This window comes from Haliotis cracherodii, unplaced genomic scaffold (assembly GCF_022045235.1).
Source record: "Haliotis cracherodii isolate W230 unplaced genomic scaffold, xgHalCrac1.p SCAF_5, whole genome shotgun sequence".
Lineage (NCBI taxonomy): Eukaryota > Metazoa > Mollusca > Gastropoda > Lepetellida > Haliotidae > Haliotis > Haliotis cracherodii.
Genome location: NW_027266308.1, coordinates 33,710,516 through 33,738,106, shown reverse-complemented (window position 1 = coordinate 33,738,106; position 27,591 = coordinate 33,710,516). Strand labels below are relative to the sequence as shown.

General features: G+C 40.1%; 1 protein-coding gene across 1 annotated transcript; it reads right to left on the bottom strand.

Moving 5' to 3' along the window:
- Positions 1-780: 780 nt before the first annotated feature.
- On the bottom strand, positions 781-26,329 carry LOC139442226 (A disintegrin and metalloproteinase with thrombospondin motifs 9-like). Its single transcript, XM_071223008.1, has 5 exons — positions 26,023-26,329; positions 11,759-12,033; positions 2,742-2,918; positions 1,522-1,666; positions 781-815 (listed from the first exon to the last, which is right to left on the bottom strand). The coding sequence occupies exons 1-5, from the start codon at positions 26,327-26,329 to the stop codon at positions 781-783; spliced, it is 939 nt and encodes a 312-aa protein (XP_071079109.1).
- Between the last annotated feature and the right edge of the window lie 1,262 nt (positions 26,330-27,591).

Sequence of the window (27,591 nt, the reverse complement as noted above, 5' to 3'; positions counted from 1 at the left end):
GTGTCATGGTGTGGGGCGGTATTTGTGGAGATCAGAAGACTGATTTGGTGATTATACAGGGAAACCTGAACGCTGTGCAGTACAGAGACCAAGTGTTGCAGCCAGTTGTGCTTCCGTTCTTACAAAACCAATAGCAGGGAACATTGTTTCAACACGACAATGCCAGGCCCCATACTGCAAGACTGACTCGGAATTTTCTAAACCAGCAGAACGTTGACGTTTTGCCCTGGCCTGTCCACTCACCCGATATGAATCCTATAGAACTGGTCTGTTGGACCATCTTGACAGACAGATTAGAGCACGCCATCAGCCTCACGTCAACAGACAAGAATTGCAGCAGGCCCTGAGAGAGGAGTGGCAACGGATTCTAGTCCACGTCATCAGAAGACTGACGTCATCGATGAGGCGTCGTATCACAGCATGCATTAAGGCAGCTGGAGGTCATTCACGCTATAGAAGGCAACTGTGTCAACAATGAAGTTGTAGTGTGTCTCCCAATTTTTTGGTGATATTTCAAACAACTTTTGAAAATGAAATTTCTTACCCCACCATTGTTTACCTTGTGCTTACATTACCTGTGATTTCACAATTTCATTCAAACTATGGTTGATCAATCATTTTGTTACCCCTCCCTAGATTATATTATTATTCACAACAAAACCTCTTCTTGTTATTTTTTTATCGATTATGGAACTCGACCTATAGTGTCTTTTGCCGCCCAGTTTTAAATGTGGACAAACACACAAAGCTTGAGGTTGCGTTTGTCCGGATGTGAGTCTTCTAAGCACAGACGTCATCGGTCGTGTCACCCACAACTGCAATGTAGAATGTTGGCACATTATTTACAAATAATAACAACGTAAATGCATTGGATAGTTTAGGCCTGAAAGAAATGATGACGCTGACTTAAATATTTTTTTACATAAGGTGATTTATTCAGTCAAAACTTGTTGCATAGACACAGAGAAATATTTCCAGATGGCACTGTCATCGCGCATGCATATCATTACCTCAACCTCAATTCCAACATACGATCTTATTCTTATTGTTCAGCAGTACAAAATGTATAAAAAGCTGTCCGTAAACAGGCGTTCAAGTTAAAAAATGAACCATGTTTGAGTGAGTGAGTGAGTGAGTGAGTTGGGTTTAACGCCGCTTTTAACAGTATTCCAGTTATATCACGGCGTGTCAGCTTCATTTTTGAGGAAAGCCCGAAGTAATGCAGGTGTCAGGCGTTTACCACTTCGGAAAAACTCACGATCACGGGTATGGTGCTGAAAAACCTAGAAACATAATCGGGGCGAACCGGGATTCGAACCAACAATCATACATTTCTGGCATGTCCACGGGACGCAACTCTGCACAGTGAATCGCGGTACCTTGTGTCACCCGTGCTCCCGACTCATGTTGGAGATGAGTTGTTCAATTGCATGTGTTCCATTACATTTAGACAGTCATTAAAAGAAATGACCGTGTTTTATGAAAAGACTCCTATAAAAGAGCTATTAAAGGTTGTCTCACCCTCTAGTGGATTTATCTCCAACGCCATTGGTTCATACGGCCTGAATCCTCCACAAAACCCACCTCCTAGGATATCTATGACGGTCCCGTCAGCTGATTTGTTTAGGGTTCCCCAAGACTTTAACGTTGTTAGATGCCATTCCAGCTGCATAGCAAAAGGGTTGGGTGGTTGGTTTGTTGTTTAACGCCGCACTATAGCAATATTCCAGCTATATGACGGCGGTCTATAAAAAAATCGAGTCTGGACCAGACAATCCAGTGATTGATATCATGAGCATCGATCCACGCAATTGGGATCGATGACATGTATCAACCAAGTCAGCGAGCCTTACCACCCGATCCCGTTAGTCGCCTTTTACGACAAGCATAGTCACCTTTTACGGCAAGTATGGGTTGCTGAAGACCTATTCTACCCCGGCGTCTTCACGGGCCACATAGCAAAGGGAGTAACCACAACAGTCTAGCTAGGTCAACTCACACTGCAGGAAACACAATAGAGGTGAGGTGAAATGGGTTTAACGTCGCGTCCAAGATTATTGCACATATATAGCGACGTGCATGCAGGTGTGTGTGTATGAGCAGGTGTGTGTGTATGAGCAGATGTGTGTGCGTGCGTGCGTGTGTGCGTGTGTGCGTGTGTGTGTGCTTGTACTAGTCTGATTTTACTGTGCTAGCCCACTGAGATACCATGCCACAATTTAACAGGATTACCCCACTCAGACACAGTCAACGGACTCCCAGTCCTTGTTTTAACCCCTTAATGCCGAGCGCCAGACAGGGTAACAACAAGTACCATCTTTCAACGTCTTTTGGTATGACGCGTCCGGGCATCGAACCCCGGACCTTCCGCACAACAGAACACAACAGAATTGATGAAGCTGTATCATATAAATTTCAATGTCAGGTTACAAGCTAACCATCAGATAAACTTGACTACTTACAAACACTCTAGTTTCCAAACAAGATGCGATGAATGTGATAAAACAATCTTACTTGTATGCGCCTTGACAGGTAAGCTTAAAGCGTCCCTGAAGTGTGAAGCTATAGCGTTCCATTGTTTGTGGTGATACATTTTAAAGAACTCTCAGACCTTATCATTTTAGCGTATTTTAAAAAAATCCCTTTATCTCTACAAGTAAACAAAACGTGACTTAATGAGAACTCCTGGGAAACATTCGGAATCGTATTTTTGCTACCGGTGGCGTAATGGGCCGTCTTACCGTTCTGTTAAAAACAAGGCCTGTTCCTGTGGTGTCAATATGGAACGTGCCCTTTGGACCGCAGCTGTTTCTCACATTACCCACGTGACGGGTGTAACAGTCGATGGCGCGCCCATAGTTGTTGACTCTGCTCGATGATGTAGCAAATCTCTTGTCTCTGACATCTACAGTCATCGTCTGTAATAACATAGGTCAAAATTGAAAATTTTATCATAAATTGTATATTTATACACTTATCCTATCTCACACTATGCATTTCTCTTTCTTCATTTGATTCTGAGTGGTAACGTGTCTGAAATATAAGTTTCCAGCTTCTAAAGTTAATTAACCCAGTCATACCTCACATCGCCACGGTCACCTCCCAGATCTGGGTCATGCACGCCATGCATGCTGGCTGACCTTCTTGCACTGATCACGTGTCTATCCCAGTCAACTCATTCTCTTTCAAGAGCATATAGACTAAGGAATTTCGATGCGGGGATGGACGGGTGGGCATATAACGTGTGAGATAGGATAAGTATATAAATATACAATTTATAATAACATTTTCAAATTTTTAAACTTATCCTATTTCACACTATGCATTTTATCCCATGGTTGGATGGTGGGGCGCAACTCCCTTGTCTATAGATTACAACCGTAGGATATTTACAAGAAAGCTGGAACTTAACAGTGGTACAATATTTAATACAGTAACACAGTTAAGTGCCGTGAGACAGAAAAACCCACAAAAACAACAACTCGTAGACAGGATAAGAAGAACACTCTCAAAGAATGTTGAGATCCTGATACGCGAACAACTGAAACACAATAAATCGGGTACAACATGTGTAACAAGTTCAAACGTAATCGTATTTCTAAAACGAACGAGAACGACTTATATTCGAGAGAGTATGCATCCAGTCGTCGAATCTACAAGACGGGGTATTCCTATCTCCAGAGGACGATAGGTTAGACCCGCTCGGCATCTCTTTTATCGCTTCGTGAAAGTGATTGAATCGATGGATGAAAAACGAGAAGAGGAAACTATCGGCAATATCCACAAAAGGATCATCGATCGGTTACTCAAAACACATACCTCATTTAGAGGTATTTGAAAAAGGGGATCGGGACACTGAAATCGGCCGCGTCTAATGACGACTTCAAGTTGAAGACGAGTGATTATATCCACCGACTCGATACTCAGTCCGGAAAGCCCGAATGAATACAATAAACACAAATAACCATGACAAATGTTTATTATAAACAGAGATGGATGTAATGTAATGAAAATCTGGTTATACATCTCCCTATCTGCACAGGTGTGTCTTGGATATCTGTTGTGCGAGTACCAAGGGTCCAAACTGATGAAGGCCTTGAAAGTCCGTCACTGAGATGTCTCGGAGGTAATGGGATGCGAACACGGTATCGGATTTCCAAAAACATCCCTCCATAATTGCGGTCAAGGAGCAGTTACTATGAAGTGCCATTGTGGAAGCAACAGTTTTGTGTGGATTATATGCGACTGGGGCAGGTAGGCCAGCGAAGATGTAGGCTCGAAGGATCACTGAGCGTATCCAAAATGAGATTGTGGTACGGGAAACTTCCGTAGTAGCTGCCGCAGAGAGCGGGATAAATTAAGAGGGGCTCTGATGAGGGCTCCGATGAACTGGAGACATTGTCTTGGAATTGTTTTGGACTTTTTTGTGTTGATGATCCAACCTAGTTGGTGAAGTAGGCGTTGAGAGAAATCGAGGTAACGAAGTAGAGTGTTCAAATCCTTGTTGGTTTGAATGCTGTCGTCGAGTGTGTACGAACTTGACGATGGGTTTTGTGAGGCGTGTAAATAGCCACGGGGCCAAAGAAATTCCAAATGCGAGCACTCGCCATTGGTAGTGGTTGCCTCGGAACACAAACAGAAGAAAATTGCGGTGCTCTGGCAGGAAAGGCTCGTGTAAGTACGTGTCTTGTATATCTAGGCTGATCTTGAAGTCGCCGTGTCGAATAATCATTCGTAGTAGAGCAATTGATGTCATGCGAAAGTGTGGAGGAGTCTCTAAGTATAACTTGTTGAAGGATTTCATGTTGAAGATGAGACATAGTTGAGGACTGTCTTTCTTGGGAACAAGAAAAATTGGAGAATAGAACCCTGGCATCATTGGCTGAGGGCCCAGACACTCCATTGCGTTCTTTACAAGTAACGGGCTTATGGCGTCTATCAGAACTGGAAGTTGTTTGGCTGGATACAGATGTTGAGGCGGTTTGCACGTCATCGGAGGTGTCATGGCAAGAGGTAGAGGATAACCTGTTTGGAGAAGATGAGACACATATGGGTCGTCTAGGATGGTCCAGTTTAAAGCGAACGTGCCTAGTCTTCCGCCTACAGGAGACACAAAAATCGGAATGGCTGGAGTCGGAAGGTCCCAGTCGTTCTGCTGTTGGGATAAGTGTCTCCTGACTTAGGAGAGTTAGTGTTTCCTTTAGTCCCTGAAAAGGAGACGGTGCGTCCGCCTGATTTCCCACCTTACTGATGTTGGCATGCTCAGCCACAGCCACGAAAAGAAGCAGATTTTTTACTCAATACCTCTCTAAGGTCTTGTTGAGAGGGAGTAAAGGTTAGTCATCTTCGGTCATTCCTTTGTTCTTCAAGTTGATTTCTTTGGAGACGAAGTAAGTCGACAGTGACTTGCAGGGAAGTGTCTCTTTGGACTTCATGGGCGACCTCCTGTATGTGCCCAACAAAAAGGGAGGGTCTTGACCATGGCAGTTGGTACAGCCTGTTCTTAAATTGATCATCCCATGAGCAATGTTGTAACACCCCACGCCTATGAAAAGTAGTGATAGATCCCGCATGGTGAACAAGGAGGTCTAGTATAGTTGTCGTTTTATCCTGGATGAGGGTCACAGCACCTCGAATACAGGATTCCTCCGAGGAAGTTGCATGAGATAAAGCCGATGAGAGTGCTTCATTTGCCGATAAAATAGTGGAGACCAACGGGAGGGTCCTTCGAACAGTCGTGTCCAGATGAACGAGGTCCCTATCATCCACTGAAGAAGCAGAGTACGGACGCTTAGGAGCCAATGGTGCGATGTCACCATCTAGTTTGGGAGCAATCGTAGACAATCCATGGGTCCCTGCATCCGCCAATACAAAGCGTGGAGATTGATGCTGATCACTAAGACAGCGAAAGGATCCAAATGCTTTGTCTAAATTGGTGGCCATATCCTGTAGGACTGGTCTCGGAGGGAGTGTGATGTTCGGCGATGAGGCTGAAGGCACAACAAATGATGATAAAAGTGTCCTCCGTTGAAGTACTTTTTAACAGTTGTAACTTTTCTGCTATCCAGATAAGTACAGTGATCGGATCTGGAATTTCGAAGCTCCCAGATGACAAAGCTGGGGCGGTATAGTGGTCTGATGACTCTGATTCTGGTGGTTGATCCACTGAAAGGGATGTTGTGGCTGTCGATGCAGATGCAGGTACCGTAGTTGGTAAAGCATGTAACAAATCTGTTCTTCTGGAAAAGCTGAAAGCTCGCTAGGGATCCATGATGTAGGGAAAGCTTGAGATGGAGCTTGTGATGTAGCGAGTCGTGATTCAGATGAAACAGGAGGGCGTCGAACTGGAGGTGGTGATGGGGAGCCAGTACGACGAGTAGGTTAAGTAGAACTCTGCCTATCTTTAGGCGAAGGGCATTTTCTAATGGTAGCTGGTCTCAGTGGTCTATCTCTATATTGCCGAGGAGAATCCTCATGACGAGAAGAGTAAATGTGGCTTGACGAAGAAGGCCTGTAATCCAGATCACGAGGATACCCATGCCATGCTGGGTGGGGATCCCTTTAGTGTGGGTATCATTCCAACTCATGTGCGTAGGCACTATATGAAGAAGTGTTCCAAGGGTAATCACCACGTTGATTAAAATCAAAAGTGTCTGCGTGAGACATGATAAGGGGATGACAGATAATCCACTCGCCTGTAATAGCCGGGCATTCACACTCGTTGTCTAACGAGAGGACTCGTCAAATGTTCGAGTCTCGGGATGTGAACGGTAGGTTCGGATTTGAAGGTGGATGCGTGGAAACCTTAGATATGTCGTCTGTGAGAAAAGAGTCAGGGACTCCCTCATCCTCTAACGAGATCATGGGACCAGTGGGATCCCTAGTATCCCGGCCCGCCGGTGAGAGTGATCAGGCCGATCTGGCCTTCTTGACCTGTGTTTTCTTGGCTTTCGTGGATTTTTCTGCAGTCTTAGAGAGGCGATCTGACACCCGACGCCGACATTTATGCCCGACAGTTTGAAGGATTCTTCTGGTAGATCGGAGCAGAGTTTGCAACGCTAAAAAACCTGCATAATCCACGACAATCCGAACACTGGGATTGAGGGTCAGACGGAGAGGAAACACGTCGGCACTAAGTACAGACAGGTCTTCGTGTGGACTGCTCGCCCATTATGAAGAATAACTATCCCAAACAGGGATATAAGTATATTTACAGGCAAGTAGACGCCAGAAATATGAAGATCGCTTTCAAGGTGATAAAAACCCTAAATGGATTCCTGTAATAAGAACACGTTACGACTGCGTGGCGATTTAATAAAATGCATAGTGTGAGATCGGATAAGTTGAAAAATTTGAAAATTTTATTATAAATTTTATTTTTATACATACCTATCCTATCTCGCACCTTATATGCCCATCCGTCCTTCCCCGCATCGCAATTCTAGTCTGTCTGCTCTTGAAAGAGAATGAGTTGACTGGGATAGGCAAGTGATCAGTGCAAGAAGGTCAACCAGCATGCATAGCGTGCATAACCCAGATCTGGGAGGTTACCGTGGCGATGTGAGGCATGACAGGGTTAATATACTTTAGAATCTGGAAACTTATATTTCAGACACGTTTCCACTCAGAATCAAATGAAGAAAGAGAAATGCATCGCGTGAGAAAGAAAGTTAAAAAAATTTGAATCAACCTTTGAGACACATCATGTGATACCCGTCCAGGGCAACCTGTTTCTCTGATATGTTTTGTTGGTACCAGATTCCATTTAATGTAACATCATGTAAATAATGTATTACATAAAAACAAACAAACAAACAAAGTACAAAAGTAAATTTAAACATTGTTCCAAAATGTTATCAAATATTTTATTTCTAGAGATGTTCACGCTTTCTGAACGCACCAGGGATTTGGAAACAAAATAATACCTCGGGTCTTCATAAAATTGTTTTGTAAATTCCTATATTAAACAGGGCCTACTTCCAGCCTTAATGTTTACACGAAAGAGTTGGGTTTTTAAATTTTAAAGTTATTTACGTTTCTTATCATCAGATATTTTATACTTATACTTATAACCTTATAACAATCGGAATTATATATTTAACCGACCCTGTTAAACAGTGAACACAAACGCAACATCTAACCACGACGGCATTTATTGAGGTAACTACAAAAGTAGGAAGGCAGTTTTGTTCAACTAGCCTTGGTCAAAGAAAACGAGTTTGGTCTGTCAACGTCTACCATTTGAATTACACATTGAATACGTTTTTGTAACTAGGCCCTGATTTCTCAAAACAAAGTTTTTACTCATATCGAAATGATTTTGAGATTTGTCCTCAGCTGAGATGACTGGCGAAATGATTTGGTCATTGTGAATGGACATTTGACTGGTCAACGAAATGTTAACGAAATTTGCGTCCTGTCGTTGCGCCATTCCGAAGAATTATTGGCAGACATTTTGAATTGCAAGATGACAATACCTGACCACATCGTGCCCAGGTAACTCCGACGAGAAGGCATTCGGACACAAAGTCCTATGACATGTCCCAAACAGAAAATCTGTGGGATGTTCTCCGCCGAAGTGGCACACCTTGGGTAGCTCTTCAGGCGGAATGGCGAGCAATGCCAAAGGCAACCATACGCAAGTTAATGAACAGTTTGCCATCAAGATGTCGGGCATGTATTGCCCAACATGGTGGACACACCAGATATTGATTTGCAAGCCCGAAAGTAATTTTATTATTAACATTTATCGTCATTACACTTCACTGTCATTTCATCAGCTTATACTGTCTACAAAAAAAGGGAACTGATGAAATTATATTTGACACTAAAAATGTGCCTATTTTACTGCGTTTGTCTGATGGAAAGTCCAGGAAATATAGAAGCCATTCACATGTTTGCAGGTAAACAAATGCCCTCTACGAGTGAAGATCTCGACACCAAGTTACAAGTTCAGTGAATGTGGCAGGAGCTCTTGGTATATCTTTGCCTTTAAACGTTCCATTAAATTTTGGATTAGATTATTGCATATGCTAAATGTAAGATTAAACTTATGCTTTTAAAAGCAGCAAATAATGGAAAAATAATTAGGTTTCAAAATTAAAGTATTTGCTATTTCAACTTTGATTTGGCTATGTTTCGAAATGACAATCAATAAGTCGTAAAGAATCCTTTATTGTAATGTCAAGATTAAAATGTTCGTTTGTGCAGGACTGGCTCGCCTTTCTTTACAGCAGTAATAAAACTAGAATTCTGCTTTCTTCAGAACATAATTTTACCTTATATGCATATATAATGATAACAATTGCAACATTCCGTGGGGCCATGGCATAATTTCGTTGCAGGTATGTCAATATTCCTAGAGATAAAAGGCGCTGCACTCTTTTACGTAGAAGATGAATACCCTACAGATAGCAAGTACAATATGTTTGAAGCTTTGCTATGCTAATTTGTTATGTAAATTGCGTTAGAAAGATCCACGTATATATGAAATAGTTTTTGGTTTAGTCGAGGTACTTCGAGTGAGGGTAGGTTTAATCATTGCTCATGTGTACGTAATTTCTTTCTCGATATCGTGTCTTAGCCAGTGTTTGATCGACATCCGTTTACTTTGAAGGTTGAGTTTGTATATTTCCAGTAAAGGGTCCCCGGCCTATTATCAAATGGTAATTCATTAAAACAATAATCGAAGCGCCATGTAATAATGTTACAAGCAGAAGGTCACAATTAAGTGAGGCGAGGGAGTTAACTGACTTTAAAATGTCCAGTTTCACCCCTTGCCGAACTAGGCTGGAATTATGAAGTTATATTTTGGCTAGACAAACGAGTCTAAGCATAGTCCAATCAAAATCACGTAACGACATCGATATCTGATTCATAAATAACGTGCATTTCGACGAGCAGATTTCGTTCGACTGCAGGATTTGCAAAGGATGTGTACCGTCAACAGGGCGTCAACAGATATATTCAGAATCATTTCGTGTTTAGTATCTGGTCAGTGCAGCGTTGTGCATCTAGGTTTTACTCAATATGGACCAGGTTTGTTCTGCTCTTGTTGTAGATGGCTGTCCACATAATGGCGTTGCCATCGTCAAATCTGTCGGCCTCCTGTACGCAGTAACCACATAGCGTTCATTATAACGTCTATAAAAAAGACATCATCTTGCCGCCAGAACATAAATCTGGACTCATCATAAACTATACATGTCTTTAACGAAGTTGAGGCCATGCTCCATGCACCTGACACTAAGAACGTCGTCGTTGGCGATGTTGCTGTGTCAAAATGATACTACGGACAGGACATCTGACACGAATGTTTGAATGTTCCATACGTCTGGTTCGATATTCTACACAGAGCTTTTATTACTTATGATATGGTTGTCTTCGTCGTCCTCGGTGGCTGTAGGTGACGTACCCGTATGTAACGGTACTGGGCGGTGTTAGTCCCACGGGATCACCGGATCCGATGTTGATAACCTTCTCACCTGTGATGGGGGTTCGGAACAACGCCGTGGCAACTACCTGCATTCCTCTGCTTCCAATCAGCCGATGACGTAGTTCCCCTGGTTCGAATCAGCCGATGACGTTGTTCCTCATCTTCCAATCAGCCATATGTCTTCATCAACCCATGCTTGCCGTAAGAGGCGACTATGCGTGTCGTAAGAGGCGACTAACGGGATCGGGTGGTCAGGTTCGCTGACTTGGTTGATGCATGTCATCGTATTTAAATTGCGTAGATGGATGCTCATGATGTCAATCACTGAATTGTCTGGTCAAGACTCATGCTTGCGAAAAGAAGCTGCAAATGTATAGCCTAAATACGTCGATAATGATAACAAATGAATTGTATAAAAATGATACATTTTTCATGTTTTGTTTAAGAAAAGTCCATGCAGATATGTAATACCAGTGCAAAAACTATATCTGAAAAACAAGGTCTGCAAGGCGTCAAATTAGAGTGACCCACCCTTTTACCAGTGCGCAATGCGAAGTTTATTCGGTAAATTCATCAATCAGCGACGTCTACTACTGACACAAGTGAACTTAAGATTATAAGCATTTTTAACTCAGTTGAAGTTCATAATTTAACTCAATGTATTTTGCAAAATGCATTTTGCAGATATTTTTAAGTTTCGAGAAATTGGAACCTAATGGGATTTCCGAGACGGATATTCTGTTACAAATGTAAGAACTAGCAACATCGGACATTGAGTCACCTCGGTGGTTGTAGTCCAGACATTTTTTCATTTCAGAGCATCACAAATGAAATACAATAATACTGACAGGTTATGCATTGAATCGAAACATTGTTCTATTAGCATAAGTACTGGTGTAACTTAACAGAATTTTCCTAAAATGTATTTCAGAAGGAAATGATGTCATGACAAATTTGCATTATACTTCCCTACCCCTGTATGTCACGAATAACATATAAAACATGAAACAGATTCCAGTATGAAAACTATTACGTAAAGAGGAAGACATGCCAGAAACATTTTAGGCCCCAGGTCAGGGAAAATTAAACCATCGCAAGGCTTTTATCCAAGTTCTTTCTTTGTAAGCCCATATGTATACTCTTACCTGTATAGGGCGGTCGGGTAGCCTAATGGTTAAAGCCTTAGCTCGTCACGCCGAAGACCCGGGTTCAATTCCAGACATGGGTACAATGTGTGAAGCCCATTTCTGGTGTCCCCCGCCGTGATATGGATGGAATATTGCTAAAAGCGGCGTAAAACCTCACTCACTCACTCACTCTTACCTGAATATCCACTCGAATCCTTCTGAATGTTGTCAAGCCATACCTAGGAGCATTCAATGGAATAATGTTTCCATCACAGTTAGCGTCATTGGCATTAGGGTAGAACCCAACGTTCGGGGCTGGTAAGGTCACGTATTCTGTAGGAACTTCTGAACTCATGTTGTGACAGTAGATTCTCGTTCTTTCACCCTGGAACACTGGGGGGTAGATCCAGTATTCTCCATCACCACGGCAACAGGATTTGACTTCAGAACATTTGGATGGTTTTGTTTGTCCTTTGCAATATGAGAAGAGACACTGTTGTTAGTCGCAGATATCAATTCAAAGAAAATAATTTAAAACATTTGTCATAAATAATTAGATGTAATGTCAAACGTTTTATTTCGAACTGTGAAAATAGCATAAGCAGATACCCGGAAGCGATAACATACAATCGGTATAGTGAGTGAGTGAGTGAGTGAGTGTTGGGTTTAACGCTGCTTTTAACAGTATTCCAGTTATATCGCGGCGTGTCAGCTTAATGTGGGAGTAAGCCCGAAGTGATGCAGATCTCAGACGTTTACTAATTTGGCGAAACCCACGAGCACGGGTATGAAAACTAGAAAAATAATCGGGGCGAACCGGGATTCGCATCCACAATCATAGTTTTTTGGCGTTCCCAAGGGACGTAACTCTGCGCAGCGAATCGTGGCGCCTTAGACAACTGGGCCACCCGTGCCCCCTACACTCGGTATGACACACAGGAAATGACACATAATGTGCAGACGCTGTCATGACAAACCTGTACACACTCTGCATTACTACAGGGAAAATAACTTTTATACAAAGTTGCCGTATCTCTGCCCATTCGTTTCTGAGACGAAGATAATGCAATACTGTTATGCTGGTAAGTGGATATTTTCATATTGCCTAAATATAGGTCCAGTGAGACATATAGCCTCCAGTGGGTGAGGTTTAAAGCAGCTTTTAACAATATTCCAGTAATATCACGGCGGGGAAATTGGCGTCACACAATATACCCATGTGGGGAATCGAACCCGGATTTCGGCGTGACGAGCGAACGCTTTAACTACTAGGCTACCCGACCGCCCCCATATTGGCCCTAGACATGCTGTATAGCCTGTGTGACCTTGAACTATCAGGAGGCCAATATGGTGTAAACTGTATTTTATTTCAGTAAAGAAATAGGCACCCGATTTGAAAACCTTTCTGAGGCAACAGATGGACATTAACCAACAACCAGGAAGCAATAAAAACCCATATACACTTAACAGATAACCACTTGTTTATCTGAATCATATCATCTTAATGGTTGTCCATTTCAACGAACGTCACGGTATGGCTGAAATATTGCCGATGGGATGTTAATTATTAACTCACTCACTCACTCACCCATTTCAACAAATATAAACAAGGTGTTTATCTATTAAAAATGTTTTCACTGAGCTCTTAACAATACTTATAAGAGAAATAACACTTCATTCATTGGAAGAAAATCTAGTCGTTTGATCACCGTCTTTTCTTCCAAATCTACTGACACATATAAATATCATTTTCACACACATAACATGGTCTCCATGTCCCTAGCTACAGCGAAGTAAACTTTTTGTTTTGAAAACTTCACTGCAGCGGCTGATTAAAGTGAACGTTAGATCACCTATTCTTATGTATGGGACGCTGTGGTCAGTCAGATATAAAGTAAGTTGAAAAATATTCATCATGTCACTACACGATGGGGAATTGTCAGAAACTTTCATTAACATATTATTCAAGCAATTGTTAATGATGGGTCTATTAAAGTTCGCAGTATTTAAGAACTAAAGTTTGCTCTAGCCCCATGACTTTGACTCGAAACACAGACATCATGGAAATACCAGCGTGTGTGTCGTATAGTAATCATTTGTCAATCCATACCACCGAAGCACTTCTACGCTTCTACGAGTTATCAAGTGTTTACATTGTCCACAAAGTTTTTTTTTTCGAATGAGGGACATTGTTCGAATACTCCCAGCAATGAATAAGTTATGTCGCAGGAAGTTAATTTACAATGTAATCAATGCTATGGAACGTTATGGATAGAAGAAAGCCAAAGCTTTGATGCATGTGATCTATAATCTGAAATCTATAACAATACATCATGTAAGCAAGGTGCGGGAACTATCAATACACTACTGAGTGGGTGAATTGTAAGCCCTTCAACCTGATCAATAATTGTTTTCATTAATTTTTATCCCCCGCTAGGAAGTGGAAGGGGGATGTAGGAATGGGTGCCGTCCGTCCGTCCATCCGTCCGTCACATTTCGTTTCTGGAGCAGAACACGAAAACCATGAGAGATATCTTAACCAAACTTGGCATATAGATCGGTCTAGTTGAGAACTGGTGCTTTTTGATAGTTTGGGATTTTAAAAAACCCAAACATTTTTCGAGTTTCAATGGCAACAACTTTGACTTAGACTGAAAATGGTGGTAGTCCTCGTTTCCGGATCAGATCTTGAAAACCGTACAATATTTCTTCACCAAACATAGCACATAGATAGGTCTAGTGGTAAACGGGTGCCTTTTGATACTGACAATCCACAAGTCTCAAGGTAGCACATATGAGAAGATGATTGGGAACATGACAATTACACAAGGAAGTAAATTTAAAGCCCAGCCAGGTCAAGTGTATACGATGCTCAGTGGGGTCAAATCAAGGAAAGGCCTAAAGCTTGTAGGTTTTGATGAACACAAAATTGTAGTAAACAAAAAAGCATTGGATGAGATGACTAGATTGCGGAATGAAAGACTGTTCACCTGGACACACCCTGTAGAGAACATTCATGGTGATGGAGTCGAGGTGGCTCACTTGAATGTTCGATCCCTCACTGCTCATTTGGAAGATGTGAAGAAAGATAAGTTTGTTGGTGTGCTTGATGTTTTGTGTTTCACAGAAACACACATCATTCAATCAATCAGTTTATTTGGTAATAAGGCCTCAGGCCCACGTACATGTATATACAAATTAGTTTCACATCAAGTGCTGCATGAAATAATATTTACAGGTAAGAAGAACGAAGACAGATAGCATTTTTAACATAATTGGCTAAGTTCTCAAGGCGGTTTACATCAGAAGAGTTTAACATTCTAACCAGTGTGTCTTTACGATTATTAAAAGTAATGAAGTCTAAATATGGGAAATATTTTGAACGAATATCTTCATAAATAGGGCAAACAAGAATGAAATGAATTTAACTTGCACAATGGACAAAACCGGAGTGTCTTATCGGTGCCATCCCTCCTTCCTGTATTATGCATAATTCCCAGTTCTCCAATACGTAAAAGGGTAAGCATACGTCGCTTTTCTTTTGATACTACATTTAATAGATACGGTTCAGGTGATAATGATGTCTTAAATAATGAATACAGTTCTAATTTCGAGCATCCAGACAATTCAGAATACCATGTTTGTGCATGACAGTCCTTAACCCTAAGTATAAACTCACTTATAAAATATTCAGGATCACCAGCACCTTGAAATTCCCACACATGTCCGAAGCCATGAGAATATAACATATTCTTAATAGCCGAAACCCATGTATTCCTACCAACGGCATCAAACCTAACTAACATATCGTAAACCCGTTTTGGAAATCTCTCTTGAGACATATTAAGAAGCTTACACCAGTATCTTAAACATCTTGTGTAAGAATCAATATAAATACCATATCGACCACATTCTCCGAGCACTGCAACATTCGTAGATTTGGAACCGACACCCAAAACAAATTTACAAAACTTTGCTTGGAAACGTTCGAGTAGCAACCATTTATGAACCCCCCAAATCTCTGAACCATATAAAATAATAGGTTTAATCTGAGAGTCGAACATTTTAAACAACACTTTGGGAGCGATATTTCGAAGTTTATAACTAAGCTGTTTTATAGGAATTAAAGCTTTACTTGCTTTCAAAACTAATGTCTGAACTGTTTTCGACCAACACAGCCTGTTTGAAAATATAATACCCAAATAACTGTAATATGTAGAAACCTTGACAGGCATACGCCCCAGTTTCCATTTCTCGTAGTTCCTTAACTTACCACCATTACGAAAAACTAAGATATCAGTTTTATCCATGTTAACTTTTAGACCCCATTTGTTACAAAATTTGTGTAAAACATCAATCTTCTTCTGTAGTTCAAGAACTGAATCCGCAAAAATACACAAGTCATCCGCATATAAGAGAAGAACCAATTCCAGTAAATCCTCGTGTACAAATATCCCCCTACCACCACACTGCTGGATGTCCTCTTCCAACTGGTTTATGAATAACGAAAACAAAAGAGGACTTAAAACGCACCCTTGTCGTACACCACTGAGACTGTTAAAATAATCTGAGATGCTACTCTTTGAAATTTTAACACAAGCGAGAGTTTTAGAATAAATGTCCTGTATGATAGTAAATAGTTTCCCGTGAATTCCTTTTGAATGCAGAACAAACCAAAGAAGATCCCTGTTAATTGAGTCGAAAGCTTTCTGAAAGTTTATGAACATACAGTAAAATCTTCCTTTTGACTTAGACAAATATTTCTGCACTAATGATTGAAGAATAAACATGTTATCCACTGTGGAATATCCTTTTCGGAAGCCAGCCTGACATTCCGGGAGCTTATCATATAACTTAACAAAATGCTTTAATCTATTATTCAAAACCTGGGTAAAAACCTTACCACAAATATCCATCAAGGAAATGCCTCTATAATTGTTAACAACATGAACATTACCTTTCTTATGGAGAGGGAAGATAATACTTTTAGACCATTGATCTGGAAAACTACCACTGCGTAGAATGTTGTTAAAAAGAACTAGAAGATGTGGAATTAAAACATCACTGCCATACTTTATCATCTCTGGTCATCATACCATCAGGACCAGCTGCTTTACCATATTTGAGGGAATCTATGGCTTCTGAAACCTCCTCAGCCGTTATATCTTGATTTAACAAACTGTCAACACCCTCATCGTTACACACATGACAATTCATGCTATTTACTGGATGATCTGTAATAACAGCTTTGCAGAACGCAACAAAATCTACATCAGTTACATTATCAGTAATATTCAAAACAGTTTTAAAGTAATCAATCCACTGAGAAACACCAATACTGGGTGCTGTTACGGGTGGCTTCCGTAGGTGAAATTTCAGTTCGGACCAAAATGTTTTTGAATTTCTCTTATCATTACAGGAGTTAAGAATATTTACAATAGCAGATTCTTCAAATACATCCTTTTTTTGCCGGCATATTTCTCTGAATCTATTGCGGACTACATGAAAGTTCTTTAAAGTATCTTTATCTCCACTAATTCTAAACATGTCTAACTGTTTGTATTTGTAGCGTTTCATATTTTCACATTCTGCATCAAACCACGGCGAAGAAGCACACCTGCTAATGTTAGTGTTACGACTGTTGCTTACAGCCATACCACTGTCCTCAGCACACTCTTGAATTATAGATGTCAAATGTTCAGCTTTTTGAGAAGATGTAGAACACTGAGATATATCTCCAACTGGCATCTCAAGTAATCTGTCTTTCAAAGATACACAAAAAAGTTCAACATTCTCAGAGCGCCATATATATTTCGGTATTGAAACACTTTTTTCTATTTGATCTGGAGGTTTTATCACATTAGGTCTACACTTAAGACTACAAGTAACTGGGAAATGGTCTGATTCAGTACGTGTCTGAACAGTAAAGTCTGATAATGAATAAAATAAATCAGTTGAAGCAACAATATAATCGACAACGCTGGCCCCAGTGTTTGCAAAACACGTGAATGATCCATGTGCATCGCTGGTAAAACGTCCATTTAGAAAGTGAATCCCGTATGTGCAACAGAAAGCGATAAGCTGTTTTCCAAAGTCATTAACGTAAGCGTCTCTCGATTTCCTTAGAATTGAGAAGACGTCACTTTCATAGTTCATGTCACGTAAACATGGAATGTAATCATTATCGTCATCACATAATATATAGTCAGGCAGTAAACCAATGCGTGCGTTAAAGTCTCCTGCCATCATAACATGAACGTCTGGGTAATCTCTTAGCATTTCTAGTAAACAGTACTCTAAATAATCAATACCTTTGAGTCCTCGGATATCTGTCACCAAAGAGCTATTATCAGGGTGAATGTAAACAAAGCACACAAGAATATCCTTCTGAACATCAATGAAACTTGAATCTAACACAAGAAATATACAGTCACTAAATGAAGTGTTCACGTGTTTTATCACATTAGTTAATGTTTTCCTCACTAAGACAGCCACGCCACCTCTATTGTTGTAGTCACACTTGTTCAAATACACTGAGAACTGTTCAAACGAGCTTTCTAAGTTTTCCTTTGAACAACTTTTCCAGGTTTCTAGATATGCAAATAAATCATAATTTTCGCAAAAACTGACAAAGCTAGAGTTATTAAGTTTATTCCTCAAACCTTGCACATTCCATGACATGAACGAAAGACATCCACGCGGATCCCGGCCATCCTCCTAGCTCTCAGCAGTATCGTGCAGAGTGTCGTCTTCCCGCCTCTCGGTCAGCGCGTGTGCACCCGATTGTGTTTTGGCGAGCTGTACAGGGGAGTTTGTTTCCAGATCATATGTCATAGTTTTCCCGTTTTCAAATATAAGTTTATCAAATCGCAACCGACACCTCTCACCGCGTTCTCTAGCGTCATCCATCAGCACTTTGAGGTGTTTGCGTTTCTGTCGGACAGCATAGGAAAAGTCCTCTGATACCGAATAGCCAGTGTCTTTCAAGAGTTTTGATTTGCCAAGTACTGCTGATTTTACATTAAAATCAAGAAATTTGACAATAATTGATTTACCCCAGTTAACACGATGAGCTCTTTCAATAACCACGTCAGTATCAATCTCCATAGTGTTTTTCAGAATTTCTTGCACACAGTCTTCACAATCTTTCCAGGTTTCTTGCTGTTTAACTTTCGGTATACCGTGGAACAAGAGATTGTTTCGTCGACTTTGATTTTCGAGGTAGTCCAGTTTCGTAGTGAGTGTTTCCACTTCTTTTCTCGAGGATATATTTTGTTTCTCCAAATGGCCACATTTTGAGTTCAAATCAGTAACCGTTGTTGCAAGTGAAGTTAGCGTTGCAGTCATCGTTGATAGTTTGGAAGACAAATCAGTCTGAACTTTATCAACTTTAGTTGAAACCAACTTTATTTCAGACAGCAGTCTTTCAAAGTCAGATTTATCAATATCTGCCATACCTGTTGACGTTGACTTTCCTTGTTTAGCCCCACTGTTTGTTCTTGTCTCAGGACCAGGATTAGGTTCTATCCCAGAACACAATAACAGCATCTGGACAACACATTTTAGACACATCTGGGTCAAGTTCAAGTTGTCATTGACGTGGAGTGAAGAAAAGGTATCGCAAGATGATTCTCCATGTATAGTTAAACTTCTGTCTGCTAAGGGTTTGTCTGTATATAGTTGAGTAGTTCGCACAAATACATCATCACATGACCTTCCACAGAGGTGGTTGCAAACAAAGGACTTATAACAGATCCAGACATTTTCCTGACACAAACATCTTCTAAAGCATCACAGAAAGATGGTGGCGGAATCAATGTGGGATAAATACACTTCAACCATGATGTAACCGTAAGACCTGAAGACCATATAGTTAGCAATAACGTTGTACAGATTACCATGCGGTAAGACAGGTCAATCAGTGGCGTCCATTTTGAAGACGGGGAGTAAGGCAAAACTTTGCCTATCTGTTTCACACCTCTAGGTTGGGTGAATGTTCCAATTCTTGCTCGCCAAATGTCAATCGGTACACCCATTTTGTGTTTGTATGTTCTGTATAACGTCAAACTTTGTGTATAATACTAATATTCACAAATATTGCCCACAACCAGAAACGCCGACCTGTGTTACTCACGCATGCACACTCTCCACATCATTGATTACAGTGAAAGAGACCTGCCAGGATATCAAGTCTATCCAGGAGACAAAAACACATGGTATTGCTGTGTATGTTTCAAAAAGTTTCAAGAACAGTGTCCAGCTTTGTGATGTAGTGTCATCTCGCAGTATTGGATACATTTCCTTTCTTGTTGGCAAGTTCTGCACTGCTTGTGTGTATGTTCCTCCAAAAGTGTCATGGACACGGTTGTCGCACTGGGATATAGCGATCAGCCAGTCTGTCTATCTGTCTTCCTTTTCCCGGGCAGACCTCAGTGTATTTGATCGAATCTTGGCAAATCTATCAGTCGCATAGTGAAATGGTTCCTTTTGATATTTTGGGATTTATCGAGTTTATATTTTTTTTTAAATTTTATGGAAAGAAGTTGGACATAGACTCCTTTGGGGATGGGGTTCGGGGCAGAACTCGAAAACCATTCAGTGTATTTGATCGAAACTTGAAAGATGTATGAGTCACAAGGTGAGGTGGTGCCTTTTGCTATTTTGTGATTTTTAAAAATCTTAATGGAAAGAAGTTGGACAAGTTGCTTGTTTCACGAATAATTTTGCGTGACTTGTCTTTGGAGAGTTACAGAGTAGTTTCTTGAAATTTGTCATTTGTTTCCATAAAAAAAACCCAAAAGAAACACACTTGTTTTTTACTTTCAATTTCATATGGATGCGACCATGGTGAATCTTATGTGGGTAAACAATGTATACTTCTTGAAGAACATTCAACTCTTGACTCATTATATACAGATTGCACATTTACTTGTGGTTACTTTACAGACAGCTGGCGGGGAGATATGTAATCTTTCTGATGACACTTCTTGCTTAAGGGATAACACAACTCATTACAAATACAACAGTGTAACTGCATCTTAAACCTACTCAACTGTATAAACACTGCCTCCTATCCTGTATATATTCTTGTCAACCAAACTCTGTACTTTACTTCCTGTAAACATCATTGCCCCTTGGCTGAATAACAACCCGGTTACTAGCAGGATACAATTTCATCACCTCGGGTTGCTAACCTGGCGCTTTTTGACAGTTTGCCCACAATGGTGGAATGCTGTCTAAAACAACTGTACATGGCACACGTATCCAAGTTGCTTAGGGCTCTACAATTCGCTGAGGGGAGTTGTGTCTTAAGATGTGCCAGGTCCCAATGATTGTGAGTTTAAATTCCCCACTCCTCCTTGTTATGACACTGTGTGTGGTAAAGCTCGCCTTCTACCTGCATTACTTTGGGGTGTCCTGAAACATTAAGCTGATGCGCCCCGATATAACAGTTCAAAGCCGCTTTAAACCAAACTCTTAACTGTACATACTTTTGTACAAGTAGTAGAGGAGACATGGTATTGAAAAACAGAAAACTACGTTTACAACGAACACTCTTATAACGAATTAACCGATAAAACGAACTTATTTTTAGTCCCGGCCATTTGTTCTATACACTCTTCAAAAAATGAAACGCACATGTAGATGTTTAGTAAATTTATTGTACCTAATAAAGTCTATATATTTTATTTAATATCATAGATACATATATGAAATTTTGGAGCTCGATTGTCACATGTTGTTGTACAAAGGCATTGAAAACTGTTCATTGTCATGTCACATAGGCCACAAGGTAGCGCTGAACTCAGTATCTCGCGTGACTGCCCCGGGCAGCAATCACGGCCCTGCATCTCAGGCACTGTCTAGATAAGTGTACGAATTCTGTCCAGCGCCATTAAGCTTGTAACACGTTGGCCAGTTGTGGGAGTGTCTGCGGCGTGTTTTGACATTGACGTACACGTCGAACGAGTTCATCCCAGAGTTGTTCGATTGGGTTGAGATCTGGAGATCTCGACGCCAGGACAAGACGTTGATGTTGCCATTATGAAGGTAGTCTACCGTGACACGAGCTGTGTGCGGTGGAGCGTTGTCCTGTTGAAACAGCGCCCACTGACGGTCAATGATTTGAAAAAGGTGAGTTTGAAGAATTTGATTCATGTAGTGATTTGCTGTCAAATGTCCCTGAACCACAACCACGTCAGATCTCGTGGTATAGGATATGACCCCAACAACATGACGCTGCCGCCACCAAATTTGTCAAATTCACGTACACAATTTGGGGCCAAACGCTCATTTGGACGACGCTAAACACGTTGTCTTCTATCTCGCCGGTGAAGAAGAAATCGTGATTCATGGCTGAACCACATTCGTCTCCAGTTTCTCTAATTCCAAGGCTGTAAGGTATGGCACCAGTGAAAGCGTCCTCTTTGGATACGTCCTATGACAATGTTCCGATCGAACTAAGGGAGCTGTGTGTGTTGGGTGGTTGTTAGATAAGGTAGTTTTGGTTATATTATTTTATTTGAGGTTTAAATGCGACTAATTAGTACTATTTTAATTAGGTATAAACCTAAGGCATTGAATTTTTCTAATTTATTTTGTGGATTTAGGATTGATTCTAGTGAAGATCCAGTTTTAAGATTTAGGGTGGTCTGTAGTGTTGTTCGGTGTGTTTGGTAGTGTGTGCAGTGAATGCGTACGTGTTCTGGTGTTTCTTGTTGTTTGCAATGTGGGCTTTTTCCTGTTGTGTGTAGATTAGCTATTTTACGGTGATTATTTAGTTTGGTGTGGCCTGTTTGTAGCTTAGTAATTATTCTGTCGATTTGTTTGGAGGGTGTAGTATTTTTGGTTTATTTAGGTTTTTTTGTAGTACTTTCCTGATTTGGTATATATTTTGCCATTTTTTGTTGATTTTTTGTTTAGTGAGACTTTTGATTTCTGATTTTGAGCTGGGTAAGGGTAAGTTTAAGCTTATTTCTGGGAGTTTAAGGGATAATTTTGCTGCTTTATCTGCCTTTTCATTCCAAAGATTCCTCGGGGGTCCAAATCAATAATTGTTTTACTTAACATAAGATAAGATAAGTTGATTACAACATAATATTATGATGTCAGGACGTACTACTGTCAAAACCATATATTTTCAAATCAATTTAATGACAGACTATGATTTCCAAGTCCCGATTAGCTAATCAATGAGGTATACCGCCCATACTTATATATATATATTTTTCATAACTATTCTCCAGTTAAAGTCCTATCCTCTTATCAAAAAATCTGTGAGAGTGATCATCATTAACGAAACTCATTCTCGTCAAAGAATACAGAACAAATGAAGAATCAGATGCATACATTTATTGCCATGCTTATACAGCGAGGGGGAAAATTCGTCTGCTCTAACTGCCTTCACAAAAACATTCCAGCCCTCATAATAAGTAAAAAAATTACCGAGGCAGCTGTGACGTAGTAGCATTCCATTCGCTGCGTTTGCAGCATATAAGATGTGCAATCTGTGGAGTGACTAAAGTAATATTACGGCTGAAATCTTACTTGCATGGTTGTTTTAATAGAAAACTTACGGTTTAAAAACACAATTGTTCTTATATAATGTTTTTAGGTTTGGTTTATAAATACAAGAGAAGATTTTTTATACATATAAAGCTGGTCGAAAATACAGCTGAACAATAGAAAATCTTAATTACATCAACGTGTCAATAATTATTGATTGATTCCGTCAAACAACTGTCAAACCATGTATTGCCATGTACGTACATGTACTCAGGAAGTCGGTGCTGTCGGAGGCTCCAGGTAAATAAACATCGTGGTTTTATGACGGGAGATCAGGCGAACCGTGAACCAGGGGCATGCGACGTAATTACACCTAAAGGTGGTAGAACCGGGGTATTGTCTCTTGGACTGGCTAATTGACCGTACGTATAATTGGTAAATATATTCGTTTTGACACCCGTGTTTCATGCGCATCCCGGCTCATAAGCAGAATACAGAAAAAAATGAGGCCCCGTGATCAGCGGAGCGTGAACAACATGGATGCCGCCGTACCGAACAGTCCAGCTGCGATCTCAGAACTGAATCCAATTGCAAGCGGAGACAAGATTACTTCCCCAACCTAAACATGATCGTTGCTCAGAAATGTTCAAATCTATCTTCAGTAAATCATGAAATTAATGCGAGCATGACATTTATGCGATCGTCAGTCCCTCTGATTATTTTGATATGTTTCATTTCATCATGATAAATAAGTTAGTCACCTATAAGGTTACCACGTTGAAAATGGAAACGATCGTTATCAAAAACAAGAAAATGTATTCTCTCATCACTCAGCCTAACAGTGATATAACTGCAAATTAAAAAATCAAGTACGCTAAAGTATTACACATGGTGGGTGGAGGACCAGGGGCACTTTGAGTTTGACAGGTGTCATCAACTGGTCAAGTAACATCATGGTTTGTATATTCACGTTGATTGGACAGTCTAGACTGGCGCCAACTAATCATGACGGCGTCTTCAGAACAGAACAGAACTTTATTTCTCCCAGGTTTAGGCTTACGTGGATAACGGAAAATTTTGTTTTAGTGATAGCACATTTGTAATTCAATCTAATATACTTTCCTTGATTGATTATATGGCTGCGGTCGTAGATCCGGATGTATCTAAATATGCTCAGTATATACACAGGGTTTATTGTTATACTATTAGGATTAATAGATACCATTGAGTATTTATACCCTTGATCATAAAGTTAGTCACTACTTACGCATTTTGATTTGTATGATTTGGGTTATGATTAAATTGACAAAATAAGAAATCATTCCGTGTATATGTGTATTATATATTGTACCCCAATACGTATTTAAATTGTGTATAAATAAGGACACTAGGTTAATTACTGTAATTGATTATTTGATAAACATATTCACATTTAGTTGCGTGATATGTCACAGAGGTTAAGCTAATTAATAACAACTAATTGTCCCATTTATTTGGCTTCTATCTTTTACATGAAACAAATGCTATAACATGGGGTGATAAACTTCATTGGCAATAGACGTAGCATATAATTGTCCGCATGAACAGTCTACTATGTTCCAGATATGTTTATTCATTTTGTCAGCATTTAAATCGTTGCATTCCTGGCTCAATGATTCATTTGACGAAATCTTGTTCCCTGTTTTGAATTACCGTCAGATAGTTCCAGAACAATTATAAAATTTCCAGCCCTATGTGTTGCGCATAATTCCGAGATAATTCGAAGTTCATATTCGTGTACGAACCCTTATCAAACTTCATTTATACCTAGTACTATTATGTACATATGTATATTAGTTCAAATTATATTAATGAGGCCCTCTATATTCTCAAAACGGTCTTTGTTCTACGACAACCGCAAGTCGGTATGGGAAAACAAAATATTTGTTTAATTGTTCAAAGTTCATAGTCATGTCATATGATTATAGACAAGGAAGATAAGAAATTAAATATAAAGAGTAGCCACTTTAAATGACAGAAATTCTTTTAGTTAAATTTGCTCATGATTTGGTCTTTTCGTGTTACATAGTGCCAAAATACTCTTAATTATTTACTTTCATGTCGTTACTAATCTCACATAAGGTCAAAAGTTGTACAGCGCTTAACAGATATGATTATGACATGTTGTATCCAAACATTTCCAAACAAATCCAAATAAATCGAAGCTTGGAAATATGACCTTGCCAAATATTGGAATGGTCATATTTCCAATTGGAATTGTGGTATTTCCAAGTTTTGGATTTTTTGGAATGGATGATATTTTGTCCAGTGTTAAGACATTGCAAATCGACAATGGCTACGTTTTGACGCATCGTTTGTCGAATATCAGGCCACCAACATTTTCCAATAACATATATCCAATTTATCATCCAAAACTGGCTCCCACAAAACTGGCTCGCTTGGATGAGATCAAGCGATATCAACACTGTAGATATCGCTGCAATGAGATTACATCACAATGCTTTTGCAGACCATTGTGACGTCACTGGTTACCATGACGTCACAATCAAATGACATCACTAATGGCTCTCTGTTAGCAGTACTTTTTACACTTACTACACTGCTAATTACTGTCTACAAATTGAAAAAGTTGGAAGAATGATATTGGATGATAAATAAAATCTCACCCTCGTGTCGTTTGATATCTAATATATAAACACTCGTTGATAAAAGTGGCAAGCCTCGGAATTTTTCCACTTTTATCAACTTGTGTTAAAATATTTGATATTTGATATCAAATTTTTTGTGTAGTCTGGTTCAATGAACGACATACTACCTGTGCGTTTCTTTGTTTGAAGAGTGCATATGCTACCGAACTACGGTTATAACGAACTAAAAGTAGTGGTCCTTTTGAGTTCGTTCTAACCGTAGTTTACTATATCAATAAAATATAAAGAATAGAATGAACCATCTTACCTTTAAAACGATAATATCTCGACCCAGCTTGTGGAACATTCAGTGTTTCACCATAGAGACAGGTAGTGGCAAAACTACAAACACTAGTGTGTTTGTTGAACACTATTCCGCTGCAGTTTTCACTCTGAGCACATTTTGAACAACAGAGAGGAATGTTTCGTGCCTTTAGTGATAGGTGCTCTGCTGAAGATCCAAGGTTGTCAAACTCGGGAACTTTGTCAAAATGTGAAAACACAAGGTCATCGTTCGCAGCCAGGACACATGCTACTAAAATTGAAACGTCGAAAGTAATATAAGCTGAGAACATAGCGCTATGATTCACGGTTTTAACAGTCAAGTGATAAGCTAGTGGTTGCCAAGTAGATTCAACTTCTAATTAAACACACGTTTTCTTAGGGCGGATATCTCTTGACAACTGAAAGATAAATCAAAGCTCATGCCAATACGCACGGCTATTGATTTGTTATGCCCCAAGACAGGAAAGAAGCGTATCGATCAATTTATAATGATCAGATTTTATAAGAATACTTTTGAAAGCCGTTCAAGTCGGAGGATATGCGAATTTACGAATGTGAATAATTTATTGTTTTTCACAAAGCAAAATACCATCCTTCGTATAACTACCTTTGGAAACATGCTTATTGGCCCGAAGTTTGCCCACAATTGTGTTCTAACGGAAGCTGTCCAAGAATAAACACAGTTATTGAAGTGATGCATAACGGGTGCTATTGAAGCGATGCATAGAGGAGCTGTTGAAGTGATGCATAGAGGGAGCTGTAGAAGTGATGCTTAGAGAGAGCTGTTGAAGTGATGCATAGAGGCTGCTGTTGAAGTGATGTATAACGGGTGCTATTGAAGCGATGCACACAGGAGCTGTTAAAGAGATACATAGCGGGTGATGTTGAAGTGATGCACAGAGGGAACTGTTGAAGTGATGCATAGTGGAGCTGTTGAAGTGATGCATAGAGGGAAGCGTTGAAGAGATGCATAGAGGGAACTGTTGAAGTGATGCATAGCATAAACTGTTGAAGTGATGCATAGACGGTTCTGTTGAAGTGATGCATAGCGGGAACTGTTGAAGTGATGCATAGAAATGAAGGGACAATAAGATGATGCAATAAATAATCACAGTTTGACGGTTTGCCCACAATGGTGTTCTAACGGAAACTGTACAAGAATAAAAACAGTTATTGAAGCGATGCATAGATGAGCTGTTGAAGAGATGCATAGCGGGAGCTGTTGAAGTGATGCATAGCGGGAGCTGTTGAAGTGATGCATAATTGGAACTGCTACAGTGATGTACAGCGGAACGATAAAGTGATGCACAGGGTGAGCTGCTAAAATGATGCACATTTGAAGCTGCAGAAGGAATACACGGTGGGTGATGTTGAAGTGATGCACCCTGGAAGCTACTGATGTTATGTACAATGGAAGCTGCTGATGTTATGTACAATGGAAGCTGTTGATGTTATGTTCAATGGGAGCTGCTGATGTTATGTACAATGGGAGCTGCTGATGTTATGTACAATGGGAGGTGCTGATGTTATGTACAATGGGAGCTGCTGATGT